The sequence below is a fragment of the Symphalangus syndactylus genome, chromosome 14 (genome assembly GCF_028878055.3).
Source record: "Symphalangus syndactylus isolate Jambi chromosome 14, NHGRI_mSymSyn1-v2.1_pri, whole genome shotgun sequence".
Lineage (NCBI taxonomy): Eukaryota > Metazoa > Chordata > Mammalia > Primates > Hylobatidae > Symphalangus > Symphalangus syndactylus.
In genome coordinates this window covers 61,836,258-61,853,122 of record NC_072436.2, presented here as the reverse complement: position 1 = coordinate 61,853,122, position 16,865 = coordinate 61,836,258, and the positions used below count along the sequence as shown (strand labels likewise).

At 47.7% G+C, this 16,865-nt stretch overlaps 1 protein-coding gene across 8 annotated transcripts in view; it reads left to right on the top strand.

The window, feature by feature from the left end:
- Positions 1-16,865, top strand: part of DHRS7B (dehydrogenase/reductase 7B) — a 69,680-nt gene that overhangs the window by 35,040 nt on the left and 17,775 nt on the right. For 4 of the 8 annotated variants that reach the window (XM_063617801.1, XM_055242340.2, XM_055242339.2 and 1 more), the window contains exon 1: positions 12,962-13,142. In XM_063617801.1, the coding sequence (XP_063473871.1) occupies positions 12,989-13,142 (154 nt within the window). In that variant the 5' untranslated portion in view covers positions 12,962-12,988. Of the gene's footprint in view, positions 1-12,593; positions 12,608-12,961; positions 13,143-16,865 lie in introns of those variants that run through there. The other 4 variants (XM_055242337.2, XM_063617799.1, XM_055242341.1 and 1 more) reach the window with 2 other exon arrangements.

Genomic DNA, 16,865 nt, shown 5'->3' with positions numbered 1-16,865 from the left:
AAAGGACTGTTATCAGTTGGAATGGTGGCTCATGTCTATAATCCCAGCACTTTAGGAGACCAAGATGAGAGGATCACTGAGCTCAGGAGTTTGAGACCAGCCTGGGCAAGATGGCAAGACCCTGTCTCTGCAAAATTTTTTCAAAGTTAGCTGGGCACAGTGGTGTGTGCCTATAGTCCCAGCTACTTGGGAAGCTGAGGCAGGAGAATCCCTTGAGACCAGTAAGTTGAGGTGGCAGTGAGGCACTGCACTCCAGCCTGGGCCACAAAGCAAGACCCTGTCTCAAAAAAAAAAAAAAAAAAAAAGACTATTATCTAACTTATACAAAGAACTGTTAAAACTCATCAATGAGAAATAGGGCCAGGCATGGTGGCTTATGCTTGTAATCTCAGCACTTTGGGAGGCTGACGTGGTGGATCATTTGAGGTCAGGAGTTCAAGACCAGCCTGGCCAACATGGTGAAACCCTGTCTCTACTAAAAATATAAAAATTAGGCTGGGCATGGTGGCTCACGCCTGTATTCCCAGCATTTTGGGAGGCCGAGGTGGGTAGATCACAATGTCATGAGTTCGAGACCAGCTGGGCCAACATGGTGAAACCCCGTCTCTATTAAAAAAAAATACAAAAATTAGCCAGATATGGTGGTGTGGGCCTGTAATCCCAGCTACTCGGAAGGCTGAGGCAGGAGAATTGCTTGAAGCCGGGAGGCGGAGGTTGCAGTGAGCCGAGATCACGCCACTGCACTCCAGCCTGGGTGACAGAGCAAGACTTCACATCAAAAACAAAAAAAATTAGCTGAGCGGTAGTGGCAGTGTGCCTGTAATCATAGCCACTCGGGAGGCTGAGACAGGAGAATCACTTGAGCCTGGGAGGCGGAGGTTGCAATGAGCCAAGATCACGCCAGTGCACTCTAGCCTGGGCGACAAAGTGAGACTCTGTCTGAAAAACAAAAAAATTTAAAAAATTAAAAATGAACAACACAATAAAAAAAATGGACAAAAGATCTGAAGAGACCTGAGTGAAGAAAATATACAAGTGGCAAATAAGCATACGAAAAGATGCTCTGCATCATATTTCATAAGAGAAATGCAAATTAAAATGACAGTGAGATACCACCACACACTAAATAGGATGGCCAAAGTCCAGAACATTGACATCACCAAATGCTAGCAAGGAAGTGGAGCAATAGAAACTCTTATTCATTACTAGTGGGAATGCAAAATGCTACAGCCACTTTGGAAGACAGTTGGTAGTTTCTTACAAAATGAAATGTACTCTTACCATACACTGCAGTAATCACACTCCTTGATATTTACCCAGATAAATTGAAAACCTGTATCTACTCAAAAACCTGCACACAGATGTTTATAGCAGCTTTATTCATAATTGCCGAAACTTCGAAGCCACCAAGATGTCTTTGAATGTATAAACTCTGGTACATCCAGACAACTGAATATTGTTCAGTACTAAAAAAAAAATGAGCTATGAAGCTATGAAAAGACATGGAGGAAACTGAAATGTATATTACTAAGTGAAAGTAGTCAATCTGGAAAGGCCATGTACCATATGTTTCCAAGTATATGACATTCTGGAAAAGGCAAAACTGTGGAGATATTTAAAGGTTCATGGGTTGGGGAGGTGGGAGAGATGAATAGGTGGAGCACAGAAGATTTTTAGGGCAGTGAAGCTATTCTGTATGAAACTACAATTATAGATATATGTCAGTATACATTTGTCCAAACCAAGAGAATGCATAGCACTGAGAGTGGGCACTAATGTAAACTTTGCCCTCTGGGTGACAATGATGTGACAGCATAGGCGCATGGGTTGTAACAGTGTAACACCGGTGGGGGATGTGGATAATGGGGGAGGCTGTACTTGTGTGGACACAGGGGTGTATGGGAACTCTACTTTCTGCTCGGTTTTGCTGTGAACCTAGTTTGTCTTAGAAATTTTATTAATAAAAAAATGGCAGCTATGAGGCAGTAGAACAGTATGTTCAAAGAATATACATGAAATTCTGTATCTAAACCTATCCTTCAAAATTGAAAGTAAGATAAAGACATTCCCATATAAACAAAGACTAAGATAATTGGTAGATTGTAGATTTGTCCTTCAAGAAATGCTGTATTAAAGGAAGTCCTTTAGGCTAAAAGGAAATGACTCCAGACATCATCTTGAATCCCCAGGAGGAGGGCCTTGTGAGAGAAATAAGAAGAGAAGACATGTATCTGTGAAGGAAAGTGGGAAATCGAACAGTGGGTGAAATAGATTGATTACTTACTGTATGACTGTCCGAAAGAGACACAGTCGTGTCCTCAGGAAATATTTGCTAGGACGCTTGGTAAAAGAAAGTGATAGGGCACCTGCTAGGCTATTTTTAAGTGAAATCATAGATGTTGGGAGTGGCACAGCCTTCTCAGCTCATGACACTTTCCTTCCCAGTCAGTCCTTCCAGCATGTGCCCTTCCTCCTCTGTGTTTGCTGGCATTAAAAGTCAGTGTACTAAACGTTTTCAGGAGAGTTGTTATATAAACTTTCAAAACCTCCTTTAGAATACAGGGCATTTTCTAGTTAAATTTTACAAAAATGTTTTTCACACAGCTCTAAAAATAACTTGGAATTTAGGGTGAGCCATCATCCTAGATAAATTACAGTAAGGCACATTTGTCTGAGAGAAAGGGAGCGAACAGAGACATGATGATTTATCTAACTCTGTGAGGAAACCAAGACAGGAATTTGTTAGAATTCAAAGTATTATGATTTCAACCATGAGACTACATGAAATTAAGCAACATTTAATGTTTAATCCCTAGTGAATGACATACTTTTGCTCCAGGATGTGATTTGTTTGCCGCAATTTGTTTTAGTGATATTTTGCTGAGATAAAGCTGCAGGAATGTTTGCTTTTCTTATGGCAACTGGCGAGTAGTTAAAATGGACTGTGAGAACTTTTGTTCTTCAGGATTTCTGTTTAATACTGAGTGTAGGCAAATAAAACAACACATCTGGGCTCTGTTTTTTTCTGTAATCTGATGGTATTGGATTAGATTATTTCCATGATACAATCTTATTCAACAAACACTTATGAAGTTCTCACCACATAGATGGTGTGGGAGTCAGAATAAAAGGCCAGACCCTCAGAGAACTGCCGTCCTGGGAGGCACATGGCAGTAAAGGGAAATCATTGTGATGTTTTGTGAGATGCCATGGAGGCTACACTGAAAAGGAAGTGATTAACCCTCTCCAGGTATGGAGGGCAGGGTTGCTGGGTGGCTTGAAAGGTTTCAGGGAGGAGATGGTGCCCAAGCAGGACTTGAAGACTGGATAAGAGTTATCAAAGAGGACAGCAGGCAAGAACAAACTTCTAGAGACCCAATTTTTCTTTTGCTTTCTACTTATCAAAAAGTATTTAGCATTGAGAGTGTTTTCTATACTGAAGGCTCTTAAAATTATTATTTAATATTTCTTGAACATCCTTGGTACCATTTAAAATACAGGTTTAGGCCGAGCACAGTGGCCCACACCTGTAATCTCAGCACTTTGGGAGGCTGAGGCGGGTGGATCACCTGAGATCTGGACTTCGAGACCAGCCTGGCCAGCATGGAGAAACCCCATCTCTATTAAAAACACAAAAATTAGCTGGTTGTGGTGGCGGGCACTTGTAATCCCAGCTACTCAGAAAGCTGAGGCAGGAGAATCGCTTGAACCCAGGAGGCAGAGGTTGCAGTGAACCGAGATCACGCCACTGCACTACAGCCTGGGTGACAGAGCGAGACTGTCTCAAAAAAAAACAAAAAACAAAAAACACAGGTATAATCTAAATAATCAAGTTAAATTAGAAATGGCTTTGGTACATTGTCACGACACTAGGGGGACATTTACTTCTGGAGTTTTTGTCAGTTCTGTGTATTTTACTTCTTGAGTCTTTGTGCTGACCACTCTATTTCAGTGAATTGAGTTCCCTTTAAAAAGCATATCAGAAAGTAAAACTGCTTTTGTTGTGTTTCTATTCATGCTACAAATCTCCCAGAGTCTGCTTGCAGTGAAGTGTTAGTAATGAGGTCTTTTCTGTCCCCACGTCAATGCCCCCATGAAGAAAATCCCATGAAATGTTACAAGGCATTTTAGTGGATGGAAAAGCAATATAAATGACCAGATTACCTAGTGCTTAAAATTGCATCAGGTGGCCTCCTCGTAGCCCTTGCCACATGGTAATTAAATGTTTGTTACTGATTGTTCTCCTCACTGCCTTAGTCCACGCACATGGTGGCATCAGGGGCTGGGTCTTGTTGATTCACTGATATCCAAGCTCCACATCCTTAGGGCGTGATCACAGCTCACTGCAGCCTCTACTTCTGGGTCTCAAGTGATCCTCCCACTTCAGCCTTCCAAGTAGCTAGGACCACAGACATGCGCCACTACGCCCTGCTAATTTTTGTATTTTTGCTAGAGACGGGGTTTTACCATGTTGCCCAGGCTGGTCTCAAGCTCCTGAGCTCAAGTGATCCTCCCGTCTTGGCCTCCTAAAGGGCTGAAATTACAGGCATGAGCCACCGCACATGGCTATGCTGCTCCATCTTGAGTACAGATATTGTCAATTGTTGTGCTTTTTTTTTTTTTTTTTTTTGAGACGGAGTCTCATTCTGTCTCCTAGGCTGGAGTGCAGTGGCATCATCATAGCTCACTATAACCTCAAACTCCTGGGCTCAGGCAATCCTCCCACCTCAGCCTCCTGAGTAGCTGGGACTACAGGTGCATGCCACCACACCTGGCTACTTTTTTCACTTTTTTTATACAGACGGGGTCTCACTCTGTTGCCCAGGCTGGTCTCAAACTCCTGGGCTCAAGCAGTCCTCCCGTCTCAGCCTCCTGAATAGCTGGGATTACAGGCATGAGCCACTGGGCCAGCCTTGCTTAATTAAGTTTCTGAAACTGATGCCTGTAGATAGTTCCTCTTAGATACTCTAGTTGATGCTCTAGCATCTCCTTTTAAACTAGATTTCTGAACTCCTAGATTTCTGACCTCATATTTATGTTGGCATCTTGTCTGTGTTGTTGTTGTTATATGTAATTTTCAAAGACAATAATCTGATATAGGAGTCACAAACCAGCAGTGGCCTCTGCCAGGTGCGGTGTTCGGCCAGCACAGCAGTTTGAATTGTTTTGACTTTGAATGAAGTCTTCAGGCAAGGCTTGTACTTTGGACAGCCCACTACTCTGTGTTGTTTCATATTGATTGTTTCTTTCATTATCACAATTATTTAATTTTTGTGTTTCTTTGTGTATTGTCAGTCTTCCATAGGGGCTGCCTCCATGAGGTCAGACAGTTTTTCTCCTTCGTTCATTGCCCTCCACCCCAGCCCTAGCCCAGTGCCTGGTACCAGAGGGCACTTGAGAAGTATAGTTGAGTGGATGAGTGCACGACATCCAGGATCTGAGGTGATCCCTGGTGTGGGTGTAGAGGAATAAGGTTGGTTTTTCTACCAAACATACTCAAACATGACGAGCCCTTAAAGCTGCCAGTTTGGCTGCTATTGCTTGGAACGTTTCTGAAATCCTCTCTGGGAATTGCCTTTTTTCAGTCAGTTTATGATTCAACAGCACAGTTGTTCAAGATTTTCATATTTACAAAGTGCTTTCCTATGCATTTTCCTATTGGAGCGATCATCCCCATTCTGATGTGAGTGTGCTTAGTTTCGAGTAGTGAATGAATCTGCCTGTGTTGCACAGCAAGTATGCAGCATGGTGGTCTTGTCCCCCTGCCCCGTGCTGACTTGATGCTTTCTCTTCTTCACCACCACAGTCGGTGCCTTGTCCAGTTTCTGTCAGGGGTGGGTGCGGGGGGCCTGGGCCTCTGGTGTGTTTTCTAGGAAAGAGAGTGACATTTTTCCAGTGTCTTCTGGTAACACTATATTCACTTTTTTTTTCTTTTTTTGGGGGACAGGGTCTCACTCTGTCACCCAGGCTGGAATGCAATGGCACCATCTCCACCTCCTGCGTTCAAGCTGTCCTCCCACTTCAGCCTCCCAAGTAGCTGGGACTACAGGCGCGTGCCACCACATCTGGCTAATTTTTAATTTTTGGTAAAGACGGGGTTTCGCTGTGTTGCCCAGACTGGTCCCAAACTTGTGAGCTCAAGCAGTCCACCCACCCTGGCCTCCTAAAATGGTGAGATTACAGGTGTGAGTCACTGTGCCTGATCTAAATTCACTTTAAGAAGCACGTTAAGGCCAGACGTGGTGGCTCATGCCTGTAATCCCAGCATTTTGGGAGGCTGAGGCGGGCAGATCACGAGGTCAGGAGTTCGAGACCAGCCTGGCCAACATGGTGAAACCCCGTCTCTACTAAAAATACAAAAATTAGCCAGGCATGGTGGCGTGTGCCTGTAGTCCCAGCTATGCGGGAGGCTGAGGCAGAAGAATTACTTGAACCCGGGAGGTGGAGGTTGCAGTGAGCGAAGATCGTGGCACTGCTTTCCAGCCTGGGCAACAGAGCAAGACTCCATCTCCAAAAAAACAAAACAAAACAAAACAAAACACATTAAAAACCAAAATTGTGTGTGTACAAGTTCCTAGGTAGCCATAGTAAGTGCTATAATTGATAAGGAGGGCTTTAGGCCACAATGAACAGGCAGACTTGGCACGGGCTCTGCCTCCTGTTTGCTGTCACTGCACTCCTGTGCCATATTACAGGACCCGGGGCTGGGCTTTGGCACCTTTCCCCCCCACCCCCACCACACAGGATTGCTGGGAAGCATGTGCTCGGCGTCTTACTGGAGAGCAGAGCTCACTTCAGTGTGGCTGCTCTTCCCAGGATTGAAAGCTCAGGAGCCTGGTCTGAAGTCTCCAGCCTTCCTTCAGGTTTTATTTTTACTAAAGCCAGCCTGTACTCTTTTAAACCAGGGAGCTGAAGGCTGGCTTCTGAAAATACACCCCACAGGCCACTCTGCCGTGGCTTGTTCAGGCATTCCAGGGAGGGCTTGCTGACCTGAAGGTGTCCTCTGGCCCAGGTCAAAAGACCAGAGAAGACACTGGCGCCAGGACCCGCCACTGGCAAGGTAGCTGCCATCTGAGGTAGGATATTGTTCTTTTTTTTTTTTTCCAGTCGAAGGCGGCCTTAATGTGGCTTCTCAGACATTTGAGACCAAAGAAAGAAAAAAAGAAAAAGCAGTTTGACCCTGCCTTTACTTTCTGAAAATGACAGAAGCTTTCAGATATATTTCAAGATATGGGTCATAAGCATGACCCATAGTTTATGTCACCTTAAATAGAGCAGCTGATTAGAACTGGCCATTGGTTATAAAATAAAAGAGTAGGTGTAGGTTTGTGGGAGCAGGATCCTAACTTCTTTAGCAATACTAAGCCACTCCTTGCCGTGTGATTTCAGTGTCTTTCCTTCCAGTTGGAACTCCTCTCTGCCCTTTAGCCCGATTTTCTTGTGTGTAACATGGCAAATCATTTCATGGCTAATCCTTCTTACAGACCTGAAATTGTTCTTTTTAAAAAAAACTTTGGTGGGTTTTGAGATCCCCTCCTTTGATTCTCAGATGTCACTGTTAGTAGTTTAATTTCTATGCGTGATTTCTGAGTAGATTCCAACAACCTACTTTTATTAACAGTTCTTTAAAAAAAGAAGTGCTTGAGAGAAAGGAATCTTAGGAACGGATTCCGTCTGTGAAATGCAATGGAGAATTTTGGCCAAAGTAGAAGGAATGGAATGGATGACATAAAGGGTGACATTTGTGCTCAGAGTTGATTTCTTGGTGATAGTCTCATGTCTAATTTGAGGTTCCAGAAGCCCTTTAAAGGGTGGATGAGCTGCATAAACAGATGTGAGGGAGTTAGTGGTGGGTTCAGCAGAAAGTAAAGGAGCAACAGAATCACAGGGAGAAGCCCTGAACTCTGGCTGCCCGGGCCCAAGGAACACTCACTCTTAGAGGGACTTTGCTACCTTTGCACTCTTTTAACCTGGGTCTAGAGCTCATGGATCTGGCAAGGGATGAAAATATAAGCAGACAGCATTAATATGTGAGCCCCTGAGCTCTCTCCCTTCCTCATGCCAGTTCGTGAGTCTCATCATCAGTGTGAGACCATGTTTCAGGTCTCTTGCCCAAGGATTAAGAGTGTGACTGTGACTGCACACATTCCATGTGTAGGTGGTGCCCTCTGCTTCCAGATGCCGTGTGCACTATGGTTTCTCTTTGAAGGGCTCTCACCTTCTTTTTCTGGCTTCACTCTCTCTCCCCATGTCTCTGTCCTGGTTTCCGCCATGGTTCACAGTGGTGCTGGACAGACTGTCCCTTCTTTCTACAAGCTGATCTCCAAATGCTGAAAATCGTGAGCCAGATATTTTTTCCCAGTCCCTTTTTATACCATCAGTCTTGCCTTCTCAGTCCATGATCTGGCTATATATCTGAAACTAACAGTTAATAAGGATTTTGGTATAAAATGCATGATTGATAAATACATTAAAGTTTAGGCCGGGCGCGGTGGCTCACGCCTGTAATCCCAGCACTTTGGGAGGCCGAGGCGGGCAGATCACAAGGTCAGGAGATCGAGACCATCCTGGCTAACGCGGTGAAACCCCATTTCTACTAAAAATACAAAAAATTAGCCGGGCGTAGTGGCGGGCGCCTGTAGTCCCAGCTACTCGGGAGGCTGAGGCAGGAGAATGGCGTGAACCCGGGAGGCGGAGCTTGCAGTGAGCCGAGATCGCGCCACTGCACTCCAGCCTGGGTGACAGAGCAAGACTCCGTCTCAAAAAAAAATATATATATATATATATATTATATATATATATTATATATATATATTTAAGCTTATACATATATATAAATCCTTCTTGTATGCCATTTTCAAAGAAAACAGGCCTCCCTTTGACCTTGCTTTATGTAGATTTATTTCCTAATCTGGAAATGTGGCCAGCTAGAACACTGTTCCTTTCTTCCACTGTGAAGCTGTCCTTTTAGCTGGTAGAAAGCCCTGGACGCCACAGCAAGGTGGTGGGGCTTTCCGTGGCTAGCTCTCATGGTCATCCTGACTTCCACAGACAAGCTAGGAAAGTGTTGGCACAGCTGTCTCTAAGAACCCAAGAAGGCCCAGCAGTGTGGCCACATGCCCTGCAGAGTGGAAGAACAGTTAGGAGGGCTTTCAGAATTTGAAAAACTCTGGAAAGAGTCGGGATTATCAATATGAACAACTTCATCTGGTCAGGAAAGTTATGCTGGAATTGAACCTGATTCTCAGATAAATGGCTCACTCTGGGGTGTCTTTTCCCACCATGGTCATTCTTTGTTAGCAGGGGAGAGTTGGCACTGGATTTTGTTTTTTGTTTGTTTTTGAGACAAGGTCTCACTCTGTCACCCAGGCTGGAGTACAGTGGTGCAATCTTGGCTCACTGCAGCCTCAACTTCCTAGGCTCAAGCAATCCTCCCACCTCAGCCTCCCAAGAAGCTGGGACTACAGACATGCACTACCATACCTGGTTAGTTTTTGTGTTTTTTGTAGAGACGGGATTTCACCGTGTTGCCCGGGCTGGTCTTGAATTCCCGGGCTCAAGTGACCCCCCTACCTCAGCCTCCCAAAGTGCTGGAATTACAGGCACGAGGCACTGTGTTTGGCCTTGGCACTGGCTTTTAATTTACTTTGCATTCTGATTTGATAGCAACCTACCAGACTGAATGCAGATGTGCGCTCTCCCCACAGAAAGCGGCCCGGGCCAAGGATGGATCCCATTCACCCGGCGCCATGTTTGCCTCAGGCAAACTGGTCTCCAGGGCCAGGAGACCAAGGCTGGCTTGTGATGTTGTGTCAGGTGCTCAAGGAATCCCAGAAGTGTACAAGACGGTGTGTAGTTCTCTCTCTTTTCTTCATGTCATAGATTGCTGGCTTGAGTTTTAATTAGTTTGCATGAAAGTGCAATTTGTTGGGAGCTTTAATCATCTTCCACTGGGGAGCCTTGCTGGGCTGGTTTATTTTCATCCTGCTCCTCCCTGGGTGTGAAAACGGGGTTGAGGGACATTTTAGTACCTGTCTGCTCTCTCCTGCTTTGCTGGCCTTGATAACCACATTTTCTAACACAAAACTTGGGATATGAGAGCCTGACTTCTGCCAATATTGTGGAGTTTTTTCCTATTTGTTAATTTGATTAAACTGAAGGGTTTATGAAAATATAGAAGTTAAACAACATTGGACACTTAATACATTTAATGAGCTTCCTTTATTTGGAAAGAACCACTGTTCACAAGCCAGGGGCCCCTTCGGATAGTCTGGGGAGTCTGATTGCTGGGAGGTGAGGTCCTGATCCAGGAACTTTGAGTTAGTCGTGGTCATGATGATGCTGGTGGCAGCTGTGTTCCCTCTGTGTACACAGATGAATTCATCCAACCTAATAACAAACCCAGGAGGGAGGTCCTCTCACAACTTCAGCTCAGAGGCGAGGACACTGAGGCCCAGGGCAGTGAGGCCCCTTTGCCAGGCTGCCAAGTGACTGGGCCAGGGTGTCACCCAAGCCGGGCTGGCTTGAGGGTTCATCCTCATGACCCCTGCACTGCCGCTGTTGTGCTGCAGTTAGTGTTTTTCAGGTGGTCTCTGAGTTTTGGGAAGTGACAGGCTGCATACTTGGCTCTTGACCCCCATGACCTTGGTGGCATTCTGCCTCAGCCCCAGGTTGTCGATTTGAAATGGGGTGGACTTCACAGTCACTGGCCTCCAGGGGCCCATGGAGGAGTGTTCAGAGGGGTTTCCACCCAACACGCCCAGTGGGGCTCTGGGTCCCGGCCCCAGAGGCTGAGCCCTACTATCCTTCCCTGAGCTGAGGCCTCCACCCCTTTCACACCTCAAGCTCATCCTGGGCAGTGGCTGGGCCCTGGGCCATTCTGGACAAGGCAGGGTGGTCCTACCCTGAGACCTACCTGGTACAAAGACCTGGGATTGCAGTGAGAAAAAAGCTTTTACCAAATAGCCATCCAGCCGGGTTGAACTCTTCCCAAGCCCCCACCCCTCAACCAGCTTATTACATGCAAGTTTTAAGCTGTCCTTACCTGGAGCCTTCCCTTGCCTTTTGTCAATTGCTATAATTTTCTGGTAAAGCTATATCGACAAACTGGCAACCATTCCTGCCTCCCACTGTTTATCCCTCCTTCCCCTAGGAAACCCTCCCACATTCCCTGTTTTCAGGATCTTGGTCCCATTCAGGACTCCAGACAGCACCCACAGAACCCTGGAGTGGCGCAGGCCTCGGTGCCTACTCTACACCTTTCCTGAGCACTTCTCAGATTCCACACGAAGGGTCCTTGGGACCCAGCATAGCCTGCAGGCAAGAACGCCTGGCCAGAGCTTCCTCTTGGGGCAGGGATGGTACCAGTAGTGCCTGGGTGAAAAGCTTGGTGCTTTAGATACCACCTTAATCCCCAGTTCATCCAGCGGAGGCTTGGCATAGTGTAGGGCAAGAGGGAGCTTTATCCACACAGCAGATAGTAGCTGAGGTGTTTTCAGAGGTGGATTAAGTGGCGGTTGGTGGGAAACTATCATTTTTACAGTCCAAGAATTTGGCTGTTTTTTATGGTGGTTAAGAATTCAGGTGTATCTGGAAAAGCAGGTGAAAAAGTAAATGCTAAACTAGTTGAGTTGACAGTTCCGTTGCAGTAGAATCCTCTTGTAGGGGGCAATTTAGCATAGATCAGAACAGCCACCCTGAACACGAACTTCAGGATCAAAGCGACTTGGTGCATAAATGGATGCATGTTGGGAGTCCACAGTGTTCCTGGCTTCACTCTGGCATCCAGAGTTGATGTCCTCTTAGGAAAGGAAGCAGAATTTTTTTTTTTAATATGTGGGCTTGAGATGGGATATTAAGTAGGTGGGTGAGGGTTTTACATCATTGCTCCAAGCTGATGAATAATGTAGAGCTACAGTCTGGTTTGCCAGAACTCTCTTCTTGGATTCCAGCCTCTTCCTTCCTGAGAAGGATTCTGTGCTCGTCAACCACAGCCCTGGAGGTGGACTGTGGGGGGCCTTTTGTCTCATAGACTCTGGCTCGCTCGTCAAGTGGCCTTCCAGGGCATTGCTTCCCAGCGACAGCACATGGTGCTCACCAGCTCCTCCTCAGCCTTCCTTTAATCCTGTGTCCCCCCTTAGCTCCTGCTTTGGGCACAGGGGGACAGGTGAATGTGGAGGAATGGGGGAGGTTCAGGGGAAATAAGGGCAGGTGGGAAAAACACACATTTCCCAAGAATCAACTGCACACTGTTGCACAGACACTCATACAGCCTCCAGATTTCATGGCTCACTGGGGAATGCTGGGCAGGAACATGCCACAGGCACAGCGGGGCAACACGCTCACCGGCCGGAGCCCATGCTGGTGCTTGGGGCAGGGCCCTGCACTGAATCCCCTTTGGGTGTCTGTGAGGCCTGTGGTCAGAAGTCCATCTGTGGCCCTCACTGTAACAATCTAGGGGCTGCTCCACCCAGAAACGTCCATCCTCTGAGTGTCTGCTCTGAAGAGGATAAGAATTGGTACGACTTCCTTTTTTCTTTCCTCAAAAAACCCCTTTCTAGTTTCACAAGTATTCAGGGATTGAAAATGAAAACAGGCGTTACTTGAGGTAAGGCCAACATAGGTTTCCGAAGGAGAGGCAGGTGAGTCCTGACACGCCACCTCTTCCTGTAACACTGTGGGTGACTACGTCCTAGGCTGAATGGCAATCTCCGCTTGTTCCCTGAGGGGCAGCATGAGGCCTGTGGCTTTTCTGTCCGCTCATGTCAGTACTGAGAGGAAGAAAGTTCTACAATGCTGAACAGTCGGCCAAGGGTGCAGGGCCTGGGTCAATACTTGCTAGGGCTTAGAGCTGGAGTCCACAGAGGGAGATCTGGGATTCATATCAGGTGAGAGGAAGAGCCTAGGAAAGTCCCCTGAGCTCTGCTACTTTGTCACTGGTGTGTTTGGTTTTGGTTCTTCCAGGAAGAGTCTGCCGAAGGTGAAGGCCATGGACTTCATCACCTCCACAGCCATCCTGCCCCTGCTGTTCGGCTGCCTGGGCGTCTTCGGCCTCTTCCGGCTGCTGCAGTGGGTGCGCGGGAAGGCCTACCTGCGGAATGCTGTGGTGGTGATCACAGGCGCCACCTCAGGGCTGGGCAAAGGTGGGTCCTGGAGGCAGTGCTGCCAGGGGGCGGGGGTAAGTCAGCCAGGGATGAGGAGTGGCCCAGCTGCACAGGGACCGCCAGTGCAAATGCCCGAAGTGGCAGCAGAAGGCCAGATAATGGAAGTGGGCCGGATGGCACTGTCCTTGGTCCAAGTGGAAAAAGCAGGAGCCAAGGCACAGTGAGAAATGACTCAGTGTCAGGGTGGGAGGCAAGCGTAAGAGAGGCAGCCTGGCCCTGGGTGTGGGGTGGGGTGGGGTGGGGTGGGGTGGGGTGGGGTGGGGTGGGATGGGATACCTGCCCCTCACAGGGCAGCCCTGCTCAGCCCCAGCTGCTTGCTGAGGTAGGAATTTTATGTGAAATCTCCCAATTTCCAAATATGGACAGCTAACTTAAAACGTGCTTTTACCTCTATGAGGACCAAATGAAACATGTCCTTTCCTAGATTCAGCCAGGACTTGCGGTTCACAGCTTTGGTGCACGCTTTCTCTGGGCCTTGCCATCCCAGGCCAGGCCCCCAGCTGTCCCCTCAGCATGGTCTAGGCAAGGTCAAAGACAGGATAAATGGTGCCTCAGCTGTTCCAGGGTCTCCAATCTAGGTCCATTCCAACTCAGTGAACACCATGAGCTTCTAAGTCTCAGGAATGGTGTACCGGGACCCTGGCCTGGAGTGTCAAAACCTGGGTTCCCCCTTCTGCCATTTCTGGAAGCCTCTGAGTTACAGGGCTCCATTGTTTTCCTGCCACACACATATATTGAGTTGGCACATTGCACATGCACACACCATACCATCTGCCATCCACGCTTACTCTGAGTTCCGTGGAAGAAAGCTGAGGAGTTCCCTGAATTGTGGTGACCCCACCCGCTGCTACATCTTCTGGTTGGTGATAGCTCAGCTGGAGCTGATGGAGCACCTGCTAAAGTGGGAGGCTCTGGGTCAGGTTCTAGAACAAACAGATGAAAGACAGGGTCCCTTCCTTCAAGGAGGTCACAGTCGACTGTTGTAAGGAGAAAGGCAAGGACTTATCTCAATGTATTGCCACTGCAGTAACATATGCTCTCAAACCAGCCTGGTGGCAACAAGGCACATGTATATGTGCTGACTTGTGCTAAGCATTTTTACATGCATTATCTCACTGACATCTCACAGCTAAGATTCAGAGAAGGAATGACTAGGACTTCCAGCCAGAAAGTACAAAACCTAGAGTCAAACCCACATCTCTCTGTCTCTAGAACTCACAGTCTCAAAGCTTCAGCAGGGGAGATGGCCAGGTAAAAGGAATAGGTGGGCTGGTAGACAGAACATTCCAGACAGGCCCAGAGGTGGGAGAAGCACAGTCCCACAGGGACTTATAAACAGTTGGGTGTTGCATGAACACAGAGAAGCAGATGGGTCTTTGTGGTGGAAGTGGCTTGCAGTTGGCCAGGGGTGGCCTGGGAAGGCTTTAGGGAGTATGGATTCATTTGTGCACCACTGTGGATGTTAGGTGAGGTCTCCAGGGGTGAACACCGTGTCTGTCATTGGATATCCAGACCTTTGCAGGGACAGCTGTCTGCAGGCCCTTTGCCATCGTCAGTCCTCTGACCTTACTCAGTTACTATATATAGGGTGGTCAGCAGCCACTTCTCTTGAGCTCAAAGAGAAGCGTTTTGTGAAAGTCCTTGAAGAGCATTTGCGGGCTGGCAGAGATGGAGCTCTGAGTCGCAAGTGCTCCCATCCATGCATGTTTGAGAAGCATGCTGTCATCTTCATTCTGCATCTCCTTTCCTGACACCAAGACTATGAAGGGAACAGAAAATGTCACAGAGGTCACCAGACCTGTCTATGTATCATAAGATGTCAGGCCTTTCCTGGATTCCAGTCACTGCTTATATTCTGCCCCATTTAACTTTTTGGGAACAAGAGTCCCTCCATCCAGATAAAGTAGGGCAGATTCTTAACTGGCCATGTCAAGTACAGCCACTGTTGATGCCACCAAGGACGTTCTGATGTTGCCTTGCTTCTGTGAGGAGGCAGAGCTATGTTGTCCTCAGTGGCTCTGCCTGCCGTGTCAGCCACACAGAAGGTTTGGAGTTATGCAATGAGTCTTCAGTTTTCCGTATTTCTCCTATCTTGTCTCTTGTTTTGTATACTTAAGCCTCTTGAGCTTGTCCTTGTAGAATAGTGTGGGACCACTGACTAAAGGAACAGAACGTTCTGGATATCTGCTTCCTCCAGCTTTAGCCACAGGGCTGTGCACAGGTCTGTTGATTTCCAGACAGGCGTGCCAGCGGCACTGGACAGTCATCTGCAGCCCTTCACGTATGGTACCTTGGAGTTGTTTTCCTTGGACCCTCCTACATTCCAGTATCAGCTTTTCAATAAATGAAAATGGAATCCTTCCAATCTGTTGTTTTCATTTCTGTCACTCCCTACACAAACTTTCATTTCCTCTCTTTTTAGCTTTGCTAGGAAGCAAAACTCAAACAGAATTGAGGCAGTCATCTCCCCAAAGCTGTTTAGACTCCAGCGGGACTCCCACCTTTGAAGGGTTCTGTGTCTGCACCGTTTGGTGGCACCTTACAAATGTCCTATGTATGGGTCAGGACAAGACAAAATGGGGTGAGGAAGCCAGCAGGGCCCAAGGTTCCTAGCCTTTGGAAATGATTTATAAACCGGATGAGCAGTTCTAGCCTCAGGAATGCTGGCATCTGGCTTGGAGTGCAGCCACCACCCCCCTCATTCCTGTGGGGGCTCTGCTGCTCTGCTGAGAAGCGCACCAGGGAGGCGGGGTTGGGGTGCTGGGACCAGGCCTCACTACCCAGGGTGGGTGCTCTCTCTGGGCTTTTGCCCTTTGTCAGGATGAGCCAGTTAACACACCAACCTCATCTCCTTCAAAGAAGATGGTGTGTCTAGATTGAGTCTACTTAGCACCTCTTTCCCGAAGACTGTTGGGTGTACGGAGAGGCGCCTGGGGGATGAGCAAATGCTGTGTGGGCAGCTGAACAAGAAGCTGTGGAGCACACGGAGGCTTCACACCATGAAACAGACGTCAGGGAGCCTTCTCTCAGACCTCTCAGGACCCCTGGTGCTGAAGGAGTTTCTTCTCCTCCCATGTTTTGAATCTATCTAGCTTTAAGGAAGTTTGACACTTCTCTAAGGGCAGGCCTGTTCAGACCAGTACACATCGCCTGCCCCTCTGACATTTCCTTCCCAGCTGAGGAGATGGCAGCCCTGATCCTCCGACCCTGCAGCATTGACCCGTCACCACATGGCTCCCAGAGATGGAACTAGCCTGCAAAGGCCATTCCCTTCCATGAACCAGGAGCTAGGGTGCCACATAATCACCTGGGCCTCTAAGATTCAGTCTGGAACTAAGTCAGTGGCTCACTGGTGTCAGGTCAGGGTCAGCCAGGGGCCAAGGTATCCTGTGCAGATCTGCTGGTGAGCACTTAAGGGAGACTATGCCTCAGGTGAGGACAGGAGTGCCTCTTTAAACCAGCATGTGGCCGGGTGCAGTGGCTCATGCCTATAATCTCAGCACTTTTGGAGGCCCAGGCAGGAGGATCGCTTGAGTTCAGGAGTTGTAGACCAGCCTGGGCAACATGGTAAAACCTCATCTCTACAAAAGTTAGCCAAGCATGGTGGCGTGTGCCTGTAGTCCTGGCAACTTGGAAGCCTGAGGTGGAGGCTCACTTGAGCCTGGGAGGTTGAGGCTGCAGAGTGCCATGATGACACTACTG